Genomic DNA, 12196 nt, shown 5'->3' on the forward strand with positions numbered 1-12196 from the left:
TCAAAGATGACAATTTGATTACGTTTAGGAGTAGGGGGTTGATGTTCTGAAATGTATACACAGTAAGGCCCCAGCAGCGAGTATAATGGGGAGTTCTCAGAAGAATCTGCAAATACTGCTAGTGACTAGTGAACAAATAAATATAAATACCTTGTTTACTAGAGAAAAAACCTGGATCCCGGTGAAAGTTCAGTCTGTTTCTTAAATACGTGCACAGCTGCTGCAAGCAGGACACTGACTGCAGTGCCAGGCGATGTTTTCCATCTCCCCCAAAGGCCAGTTTCAGCAGAGATAAGAGACTCTGAAATAAAGAGCAATGAAAACGATCACAGGAACTAAGTGCTCGACCTCAAAGAAGGATGTGGAGCTTCAGGAGGGTTAAATGAACAACAAAGGGAATAAATGAAGCTGCCAAATGTTTATAAGACAGGAGAAAGAGAAATGCACAAAAATGACAGCATAATGCAAGAAGATGAGTCAAAATAAGATGATAAAATTTTAATAGCCTGTGTTTCTCATATCTAAAATCTGGTAGCTGAGCACCCATTCTGAGAGAACACAGGAATTATTCCCCATTCAGAACATTAAGTTACACAGTACTTTTAAAAAATTACAGCAAGCCTTTTCATCTCAAACAGCTAAATCACATTGCCACGTGCTGGTAATCAACAGCTTTTCCTCTGCTATCATTTGACAGGTGCAGCAGTACGTATTAATAGCTTCCATTCACTGGCATGCACTTCAGCCCTCTAATTGCAGAGCGAGGTTGTGGACTGAGGGTGCTGAGGCACTGTGAGATGCTCTGGACATGCCAGAATCCCAACGCTGGATCCCAATCTCTCTACTAAATAAGCAACAGACTAGATAGCAAAGAATCCATCCGATTTGCTCATTACGACCATATTTCCACAGCATCTAGCACTGTGCCTTACACAGACTGGATACTCAGAAAGTGATGCTATTCTTACTGTTAAGAAGGGTTCCTGCTGCCCAAACTCCATTTTCAAAGTCTATTTCTCCTTTGGATGACCCATAAACAGTAAATTCAAGGTGGTCACAATGGACAGCATGCATCGAATGAGACTAATTCCCATCCAGATAAGTTAAAAGATAAGTGATTTAAATAACCAAATATTTCATTTTTTGAATACAGTAGTGCAAATTTCCTTTCCAAGGACTCCTACTTTGCAAAATTTGTTTCATTGCAAAAAGTTGTCTATTTCAAAATCGAAAACAATTACACAGGATACGCACCTGAACAATTTTTGGCCTTTGAAGGAAAATCTCAGCAGGAAAATCTTGCATGATAACGTCCTTCAATAGTTCACAGGTGTTCCAGATTAAAGTGTGGTTACTACTTCTTAAAGAACTACAAAATATAGTATTATTTTTAAAATGAGTTTACCTGTACCAGATTCTGAGTAACCTCGGGGCATAATGACTCTATCACAATCCTTTGGACCTCAACTAAGACATCACTTCCCCTGGGAAGCCTTCCTAGATTTTTTCCCCAATCAATAAACAACTCTGGGGTAGATGCTTCTTCCATATGCCTCTATTTTGTGCTATGTAATTGTGTGTTGACCTTATATCCCCCACTAGACCCTCAAGAGCAGGGACTACAGGGTATCCACTACTATAAGCCCAGAGATTATCACAATGCTACAAAATGAGATCAATGAGGTCAAAGGGCACAGAATTCGGTGAAATCTGCTAAATGAATTAGGAAATAAGACAAAAAAATAATAGTAAGTATAGAGTTAAATTCTAGGAATCAGATTCCTTACTGCTCGTCTCTGCTCTAGGTGATTCAAGCTGGGACTCCCCTCTTAAACTAGACAGAGGATACCCCTCAACTTTTCAGACAATATCTGCTCTCCTAGGGATGTAGCACTTGTTCACCCCAACCCAAGAAACCACACCCTCTCTCTCAGCCCAGCTCCAGTCCACCATTCGCCATTCACACGCATGCACTAGACGCTGTTAGCTCTTCTTTAGGGACTGACTCAGAACTGACATATCAAAACAAGCCCCTGCCCTTTGTCATGTGCACTCCACCCCCTCAATACCTTACTCCAAGAGAATTTACTGATGCCTTAGAAGTGCCATCACCAAAAGTCCTTCAACACCATCCACCTGTATCTGGCCCTAACTCTAGCAAGTTGGTCTTTATTTTTCACATTCTTACCAAAATAAGACTAACAACTCGTTGTTGTGGCATTCATTGAAATTAAAGTTTCAGCAAAAAGTGAAACTAGACATTAAAACACTCTCCAAACTTCTATATATCAGCTGTCTACTTTTGGGAGGAATAACCAATTAACATCCATTACATAAGATTAGATTAGATCAGTGGTCCCCAACCTTCTCCTGACAGAGAAGAAAACATGGAATCCATGTTTCGAAATACATCGTCTACTAAAAAAGACTGCATTTATGTTTGATTTTTCCATTTTTATTAACCAAGGGCATAAGCAATGGCCAATCAGAGAATCTGGTCAATAAGAGATGACTAATATCACAAAGAAGTACACAAGATTCCAAATGGAAAAAAGAAACTTGATGTGCAGCCTGATTAAAGGCAAACAGGAATTGTCTGGCTTGCTTTTTAAAATACTGAAAATCCTTCATATATTCCCATTACTACCTTCACAGCCACTTAGTATCTTTTTTCCTGGTGAAAATGTATAGTAATAACTGTCAGATTTGATGGCTATAAATGAACCAAAATACCAGAAATACCTCAGGCACTGTACCTTTCATTAGAGGAGAGGACATGTCGGTCTGTGGTGGTCAACGGCAGCCAAGGAAACGCAGAAAACTTCAAGCACTTGACAGTCTGATTTACTGTTAACGGAAAAGCAAAACTTCAGGCATCAAGAAGTCAATGTTGACAGATTCACAAAGTTAAGAGTAAAGCTTCCCTTTTAAAACAAGGCTCCAAGTAAAGTTCCATCTTACATTATACCAAGCAAGGTCAGCTACAATTTTGTTCCCTCACAGGATAAATAAGAGAGCTCTCTTTTCATAATTTAAACAGAACAAGTATATTATTATTATTAGAAGAGCATTAAACACACACCAATATTGAATGACATTTAGAGTTTCAACTAAATTTCCTATTTTACCCTGTGGTTGATCAGAACACAGAGTTTAAATCTGACATAAAAGGAACTGGCATTTGGAGAACATCTTTAATTGGAGAAATTAAAAATGATATAAACATAATCATCTATTACATTTAATTAGTCATGTTCAAATATCCTATATGGTATTAGATGTTTAAACCTCTTTGAAGATAACTTGAAGACCATAAGGTTGAAGATCAAATATCAGAGTTCAAAGGAGATTAAAAGAAATCCAAGAAACTAACACAGTTTTAAACTACCCCTGTTCAAATTATTTTTTAACAGATCTCATATTGCATAAGTTAAGGTGACAAGACTGAGAAACAGTATCTACATAAGCCCTTCCAAATGGCAAATAGTCTTTCTGCCAAATGCTTTGAAAGAGCATGGAATCGTTAAATTCAGATAACGGTAATATTAAATTGCCAAACACATCACAGTTGCTTTTTTCAAGTGCTAACATAAAAGCAGGGTTTACTTTTTAAGGCAAAAGCAAGAGGTAGGTGGAGGGAAGGACAGGCTTACACTGCGTACGTAAAGATGTGTCCAAAATAAGCCACACCATCAATTCACAAACTGCAACTCACAGGAAATGCGTAACCATCTCAATCGTCCTTAAGGTTTTCAACAGCTTCACTCAAAGACCCATTGTTACCAGCCCTGTAGACACTCACCTCCTTCTGATGTCTCTCACTGTCACTCAGTTAAGCCTCTCAGCCACAAACACAAAGAACTACCATCTTGCCTCAAAACCAAAGCTCCTTACAAGCCTAACAAATCTTTTCCAGAAAGGTGAAGCATTTTAACACATGAGCACGTTTTCTGTTTTTTCTTTTCAGGCTGTTATTCAACCTGAGAGTTTCTATGAAAGTTTTTTAATAACAGAGGACTTCCAAATTCAGTTAATCTGAATACCCGACATCAGCAGATGTATCCTGGCACACAACTTTTTCATCTCAACTACGCAGGCAAGAAAAATATGAAGTACATGCTTACCTATCCACTCCCTAACTGCATCACCTAGGACAAAGCTTTTGTCCTTTCTAAGCCTCAGTGTCCTCATCAGTAAAATGGGGACACTAATAAACTCAATCTCATGGGCTCCACGAGGATTGATTCACTCATTCAAAGAACGTATATAGTGCCTAACACATTTTTGGCATTGTTTCACACACTGGGGATAAAGCCCGGTATGCAGCTATCATTAAACTAAGAATGAGGGAGACAAACAAGAAGTAAATAAATACATAATTTCAGATCACGATATGTGTTAGGAAGAAAACTAAACACAGATAGAAAGTGACCACCGGCTAGAGCCCTCAGGAAGGTCTCTTTGAGGAGGTGGCCTGTGAGCAGCAGAGACCAGACACACCAGACACAAAAGGACCTGGATGAGATTCCAGGGAGAGGCTCTAAATCAGAACTCTTCAATCAGCTGGATGTTGGAATAAAGATAAATGAAGAAACGAAGATGATTCTGAGTCTTCGGCTTAAATAACTAGATGGACAGTACCACTCAGGGAGCTGACACACGCACAGCACAGGGCACCGTCCCCTGACAAAGACTTCGTGTTCAATAAGCACGAGGTACCAGTGCACCATTACCACCCACTTACAGAGCTGCTCGGACGCAGTCAGAACATCAAGTGTCACCATTTAGACTCTACACCCGAGACTAATTTGAGGCAACTGAAACATTCAGTTCAATGCTGAAACATTCAAGTTTGACAGTGTGTCTTCACAACAATGAGGAAAAGTACATTAATTTCCTATTTACCAGATCAGCAGATTTACTTCCCTACACATACACACCCATCGGCCGTGGAGGCACTTCTGTCTGCTGGAAATTACTTTTGTCTTGAGGAAAATACCCTGTTAAGATTTCAGGTTGTGGCAATTCTGAAAAGAAAATATAAGTATCACTTCATCATTGATTTTTATTAGCTAAATGTGAAACTCACTCATCAAATATTAATGTTTTCTCAAGTTTTTGAATCATTTTAAAAACTAGAAAAATAACCTAGTTTTTTTTTCTCTGAAGTCTGTCTTTCTAAAGAGGACAAGAATGTGAATACTGAACCAATTTCCAATTGATGGGGTTTATCCCCTCTCTCTTTTACTGTTAATAAATACAATTACTTTTTAGAATGAAAACATCCACAATGTACATAAAGAATCTGTTACAAAGTATCTATTCAAGGATTGTTCATCTCTGCTGCTTAGTCCATCTCCCCTCTCTGACTCTAATTGTATAGTGTCTGATCACATCAATTTTCATTAATATCTTTAAAAAAAAACTCACAAACAAAGGACTGGAGTGCTATCTTTCAACACCTGTGACGATTCCACATCACATCTTATTATGAATTCAGCAGTTCAGATGCAATGAGAAGGAGGAAAAGGCTACAACTAAATTCTGTAATTTTCTCTTTGAATTTTTCATGCTAGTAGTTCCTAACATTAATACAGATAACTGAAAATTAGCCCTAGACTATACCTCTAATCTCACCTGCCAGGAACTAGATTGAAAATTCACGATTTAAGATTCTACTTGATTTGTTATGGCTTAGACAGAAATTGTAAAATACATTATTAAAAATCACAGTCACACAAGAACTCAATCAATGGCAGCTGCTATTGTTCTTATTAAAAGCATACCAGAGTCATAGCAGGAGCAGCGCAGCGTTGGTGAAGAGAAAAATATGGTCTAACAGATTAAGCAAGCAAAAACATGCTTTTTCCACCTTTACTACTCAATCACATAAATTTCATCAGCACTTTTTTTTTTTCTTTGAATCAATTTAAATGCCTTCCGTTTGCTAGGCACTATACCGGGCATTAAATAAGAACAAGAACACAACAGTAGCAGCCAACAATTCTATGCTTAATATATGCTGGGCCCTACGTGGAGCACTTGACAGGCATTGTCTCATTTAATCCTCACAACAATTCTACCAGATGTTCTTTCTTCTTGTCCCACTTTTGCCATGAGAAAACTAAGGTCTGGAGGAGTGAAGAACCTTACTTAGCAAGGTCACACAACTAGTGGCAGCACTGGGACTTAAGTCCCTGTCTCTTTGGCTCTGATTTTAAGCAGTATACCACGTGTAGCTCATTTTGATTGGCCCCCACAACAAAATCATGAGCTAGGGCAGGTATCACCATACTCCTGTACAAAGAACACAGTCAAAAAATCCAAGTTTGACACATTTAGAATGACGTCTGGCACACAATAACGAGTGCTCAATGAAAATTTGTTGTTATTGTTAAAGAAATAATCTGTCACACTAGTCTCACAAAAAGAAAATCAATGGCATCTTTTAGGCCCCATACAAAATTAGAAATAAATACTAATGTATCCTCCTCTAAATAACAGTAGAAGAGGGGAAAAAAGATCGCTCGGATAAGTTAGCAAGAAAAATAAGTTGGGGGGGGTGGGAAGGAGTCTTTTTTTTTTTTTAATTTAAGGTCACCTTCCTTAGAATTAACCGCTAGAACCAATATGTATATTTTAACAGAATGCTTCAGATTGATTCCAAAGAGTTACCAGTTTGATTGGTTTGGTAAGATTCAGAATATAGCGCAGGAACTTCCGAAGGAAGAATAAAAAGTCCATCTAAAATGCCATCGATTTCAGCCTGTAGATTTGGCTCCACATTAGAACGAAGTTTAGATAAAAATTCGACTGCACCGAGATCAACCAAATGCTGGACCGCTGGGGGATACTGAAATAAGAAGAGAAGAGTCTTAAGAATAATAATAAATATCAAAATCTCTAGACATTATTTTACCACAGTCAAAACATGAAATTATTTTTGGTATACTAGATGTTCCTTTTTTAAAAAAAATAAATCTTGCATTGATATACCCCAAAGTAAAGAACTTCCAAGAATAGGACGTACATTTATAGTGACATACATAAAATATTTGATAACGCTTAGGAGAGACAAGTCCAGACAATGATCACTGGCAATGCACCCTATCAATCCTACCTTTATTTACTAAATGGATTACTGCTTCCCACTGACACTCACCCTCTCCTCTCCTACCTCCAACCTCCAACCAGTCAAAGGATGCCAAAGTAATGAGAACCCCCCACGAGTGCAGAGTGATTTACAGTTTTGAAAGGTGACACCAGCACACTGACATTTCACCATAACAACTAACTACTCTCGAGAAAGGCAGAGGAACACAAATCTGAAAATCAAATATGGGAACAGCAATTTAACATTCTTGTGCTATTTACTAAACATGGTCTGTAACATTATCTTTAAATGTATTCTCTTTCCTACAGACACAACTAACTTTTAACATGTAAATAGCAGAACACAAGGAAATACAGAATAAAACATATTAACCTCTAAGATGATTCCAAAAATCAGAACATACCAGAACTCAGCAGCTCTGGGTTACTTCAGAGCACAGAAGAGACAACGTGAGATTCAGCATTACGAATAAGAGAAAAGGAAGATGAGCACTACATACCCAGATAAATTAAAATTCAAACTCTTCGATTGTTTTTAAAAAAATTGTTTTAATTATTTAACTTTCAACCAACGATACAATTAAATGACTAAGAAACACTCACTCCTCTGATCATTTTATTTCAAAATGATCCTACCTTAACCAATCTATTCAACAGGCTCAGAACCTCCGCTTTCATTGGGACGGACGGGAAATTGAACCATTCCAGCAAATGCAGGAAAAGCAGCCTCTCCTGAACGAGATCAGCACAGCAGATTAAGTTGTGCTCAACCTTGCAGAGGATGCTCCGGAGAGCGCGCTCCCGGATCTCGGCCAGCTGATGACCTGTCAACGAAGCACAGCACGCTGCTGCCCTACTCCCAGGAGGCGCCCCCAGATCGACCCTGAAACTTGGTCATTCCTGGGGGGCCCGGCGCGGGGAGGAAGGAGAGAGGGAACCCAGGTGTCTGCACCTGCCGGCCGCTCGGGCGCTGGGCACGCGAACTGCCGAGCTGACAGCGTCCCACAGGGTCCCAGGGGGCCGCCCAGGGAGGCCAGGACACGAGACGGAGCCGCCGCCGCGGGGCCCGGCCTCGGACACGGGACACGGCCTTTCGAGCAGGTGGCCACGACAAAGAAGGGCTGGGGCGAGGGCATCGCAGACTGTTACCGAGTTTCCTGATGAGCCCCGTCAGGACCATCTCGTCCCGCACCATCAGCCGCCGTCGGAGAATTAAACCGCCGCGCCACAGCGTCCGGCCACAATTAATGTCCCCCTGGAAACCCGGCCCGTCGGACGGCGGGTTCTGCAACGCGGGAGTGAACCACCCGACGAGTGAGAAGCATTCCGTGAGCTGTTCTCGGGCGCCGCACCGCCAGAGAAGCTTACAGTCTCCCTATAAATACTACCACGCAGCTCCTAGACAGAAGTCTCTGTCGTAAGAACCGGAAAGAATGAGGAGACAAGTAGGGTAGAACCTGGTTTGGTCGCCATGCATGTCGGGAGTTGTAGTCTTGGTCCATTCGTGTTCGCCTCCCGGAATTCCGGACCCGCTGCTGCGCCCGCCTGCCTGGGGTTCCGGTGCCCCAGCGCGGGCTCTGGCGCGGGCTGCAGAGGCCGGGACTGCAGCGCAACCCAGCCCTGCGTCCTCGCTCTGCAACAGATCCGTTTATGACTCTGCCAGTGTGAATTATCAGCTCTCAGAACTTTACAATTTAGAATGCAGAGTTTTGTTTTGTTTTTTTGTTTTGTTAGAATTCCCCCACCCCCTTTACTGAGTGACTTACCCTCTTTAACTGTGAAGTGTATCTGCAAAGTCAAACAGCGTCCCCGGATACCTAAATTCAATATAAACAAGCAAACCACAAAAGGAAAGAGACGCCGGAAAAAAGGAAAATGAGCAGAAGAGAAAAAGGGAGAATGTAGAAAGAGGAAAAAAGGGGGGAGGGGGGAACGAATTAGTATTTTAAGGCACCAAAGTTGATTTTTGCATCTTGCACTGTGATCCATCCGAACAAATAGGAAAAATTTCTAAGCAATGGTAACGACGCCACCAAAATTACATTTGCAAAATGATTTGCACTTTAGAAAGCATTTTATCTCACTGATCTTTCCGATTTCCCTGGGAAAGAGCTGTCAAGACAAGTATTCCCATTCCTATTTTGAAAAAACAAAAAGGGAGGTTAAAACCAGACAAGTACCTCACCCAAGGTCACATCACCTAGTAAGTGGTGGATTGAAGACCGGACCTTAATTTTCTTTGTAACATTCTTAGAACCTTGCTACTTCTGTATGTGTGTAGGTGAAAGAGAGAGTAGTGACATTTGAGTTGGATCTTGAAGGATAAGTAGGCCAGGCAAGGAAATGGGGTAAGGGAATTCCTACCAGAGACAGAGTGAGTCTGTCAGTCAGGGAAAGTAAGAAATTCCATGTCGCCAAATTACCTATGGAAGGAAGAGGCAGAGGGGGAAGGGGTTGACAGTGTGCAGGTTGGTCTCCGTTTGGCCCGCTAGTTGCTCCTCCCAGCCCTGCCAGTCTTTTTAGTAACTAATCTGCACAGATGAAAAGACTCCACCATCCAGACTCCCTGGCCCTCTGGCCTCCATGCGCTGTAGCCAATGGGAGACAGCAGCAGGAGGTTGGAGAGTGGGACGACAAAGAGGTGTGGATATTTAATCAAGACTCCACTGGCCCATACCTAGGGCTGCCTGGCCAGGACTGTCACAGTGGCTGCATTCCTGAACCCTAGGGTGACAGCTCCTGATGGATAGTGTGCCAAATGGACCAAAAGGTAGAAACTGTGGAGGCAGTTACACCAGCTAGGTTTCTGTGTCGTTATCCAGGCATGAAGGTTCTCATTATGGATTTGAAGTGTCAAGGTCAAAAGACACATGACAGTATAGAGGAATAACAGAGATAACTTTTCAATGATATTTCTAAGATGAAAAGTCTTAGGTGATAAGAAACTGGGGATGTCAGCAGGTAGGGGGTGATGACACTGTGGGAGAAACATAAATTAATTTAAAACAAGCATTTTGTCAGTAAAATGGGGGGCCAAACCATGAAATTGTCTCATTTATGTTGATTTTATTTTCTAGTTTTTATTGTTATTGTTGAGCATATATTGCTTTTATAATTAGATAAAAATCATTAAGTCCTGCTTATGACATTCAAAAGCAAAAAAAAAATGTTTTCCTATTAGACTAAGTATTAACTTGCCAATTTTCCCTCAAAGAATCAATCTTCAACTTATTAATTCTACTGTTAAAAAACCCTCACACAGGGGCCGGCCAGGTGGTGCAGAGGTTAAGTGCGCATGTTCCGTTTAGGCGGCCTGGTGGTCGCTGGTTCGGATCCTGGGTGCGGACATGGCACCGCTTGGCAAAAGCCATGCTGTGGTAGGCATCCCACGTATAAAGTAGAGGAAGGTGGACATGGATGTTAGCTCAGGGCCAGGCTTCCTCAGCAAAAAGAGGAGGATTGGCAGCAGATGTTAGCTCAGGGCTAATCTTCCTCAAAAAAAAAAAAAAAAAAAACAAACCCTCACATATTCTCATGTATTAACTGGACTTTTATTTATTTTCAGTAACTTTCTTGTTCTTTCCTTAGATTGGTTTTGCTGTTTCTTTTCTAACTTCTTGACCTAAAGGTTTTGTTGCTTTATTTTCATTCTTTCTCAGTTATAGAGAATTTTAAGTCCATGAATCTGCATCTAAGAAAAGCTTTAATCATATATCATGAATTTAGACTTATAGTGTTCTAACTATTTTTATTCTCAACCTTTCTGAAACTGCTATTTCGATATATCCTATTTCACCCAAGATCTGTTTAGGAAGGAGGTTTTTAATTGCCAAGCCTTTCCTGCATATACTTTAGTAATTAATTCCTACTTTTATTATATCACAATCAGCAACTGGGGCTTTTGTTAAGTTTGAACTTCAAGGTCAAACATTTCAGTGATGCCTGAGTACTTGAAAAAACGAGCAAGAGATATCTGTGTGGACGTATGGAGAACTGTGTGGGTGTACATCTTTGCAATCTTCTACTTGTATTTATAGTAATTTTTGTTATATTTATTTAAATGCTAACTTATAATAAAAACATGTTGAATTTTACATGATGGTAAATAATAGTCATTCAAGTGGCAAGACACAAATGGATCAGGAAAGTAGGAAAAGGTAGAGATCTTATATGTTGAGGTCTGGTTGAGGTACGCAGGCCATGCAACGTGATGGAGAACAAGGGGCCCCAGAAGAGCAGTCATATTCTACTAATTATTGAGCTTCCCCTAAGTCTCAGTCATTCTTCAAGCTCCTGGTCATACCCATAAATCCCTGGCAGTCATTGCCTCAGTCTGCTCTATCAGATTGTTCATGTAGGATGGAGATATTTATACCCAAAGTCACAGGAAATGTTCAGTTATTCTCCTAAGAACTCATATTACTGTCTGTGATGATTTATTCTAGGAGGAACAGAAACTATTTTTTTCTTGGAAAAGATGTGCAATTTGCTCTTCCTCACAATTTAGGCATGAATTTTAATACTTGGGGATATGTACAGTAGGTCTGTCAGTTATGATCATATGCACTTCATACCCTTTATTTCTGTTGCTTAACTAACTTGAAACATCTGGCTAATAGCCATATAAGCTAAATAGAGTATTGCATCAAGCACAAACTTTGTAGCCAGACAGGCATAGATTTAAAACAAGCTTTGCAACCTGCTTAATTGCATAATTGTGGGTAAGCTAATTAACTTTCTTGGTTAAACAAAAATGAGTTAATTATTATCTCCCTCTAGAAAGGGATCTACCTTAGAGATTCAAAAAATATCAATATTCTTTTTCTCAACCTCTTGGGTTTGCTTCTTTCAGTGTGTTTATCTCATTCTCTTGTATTACAGGCAGGATTTCTCCAAAACATAGGGGAAGAGAGGATTGTGGTCTAGATTTCCATCTTTCCATGTACTGACGCTAGAAGAAAAAGGAAACTTCTCTCTGAACATCTGGATATAAAATCCATGATAAGAACCTCATCGGGATCATCACTATGAGATTACCTGATTCTAGGATACTTGTTCACACCTCTGAACAGCAGGGCAGGAT

The 12196-nt window shown here is 40.3% G+C and overlaps 1 protein-coding gene across 8 annotated transcripts in view; it reads right to left on the reverse strand.

The window, feature by feature from the left end:
• Positions 1–8750, reverse strand: part of RTTN (rotatin) — a 151555-nt gene extending 142805 nt beyond the window's left edge. For 3 of the 8 annotated variants that reach the window (XR_011542099.1, XM_070627850.1, XM_070627852.1), the window contains exons 1-7: positions 8263–8600; positions 7750–7937; positions 6676–6853; positions 4941–5027; positions 2757–2847; positions 1255–1369; positions 151–301 (exon numbers count right to left, since the gene is read on the reverse strand). Coding sequence is in view for 6 of the 8 variants with exons in the window: in XM_070627850.1 (XP_070483951.1) it covers positions 151–301; positions 1255–1369; positions 2757–2847; positions 4941–5027; positions 6676–6853; positions 7750–7937; positions 8263–8308 (856 nt within the window). In the remaining 2 variants the exon portion in view is untranslated. Of the gene's footprint in view, positions 1–150; positions 302–1254; positions 1370–2756; positions 2848–4905; positions 5028–6675; positions 6854–7749; positions 7938–8262 lie in introns of all 8 variants that reach the window. The other 5 variants (XR_011542100.1, XM_070627848.1, XM_070627853.1 and 2 more) reach the window with 4 other exon arrangements.
• Between the last annotated feature and the right edge of the window lie 3446 nt (positions 8751–12196).

The sequence above is a fragment of the Equus przewalskii genome, chromosome 7 (genome assembly GCF_037783145.1).
Source record: "Equus przewalskii isolate Varuska chromosome 7, EquPr2, whole genome shotgun sequence".
NCBI classification, from domain to species: domain Eukaryota; kingdom Metazoa; phylum Chordata; class Mammalia; order Perissodactyla; family Equidae; genus Equus; species Equus przewalskii.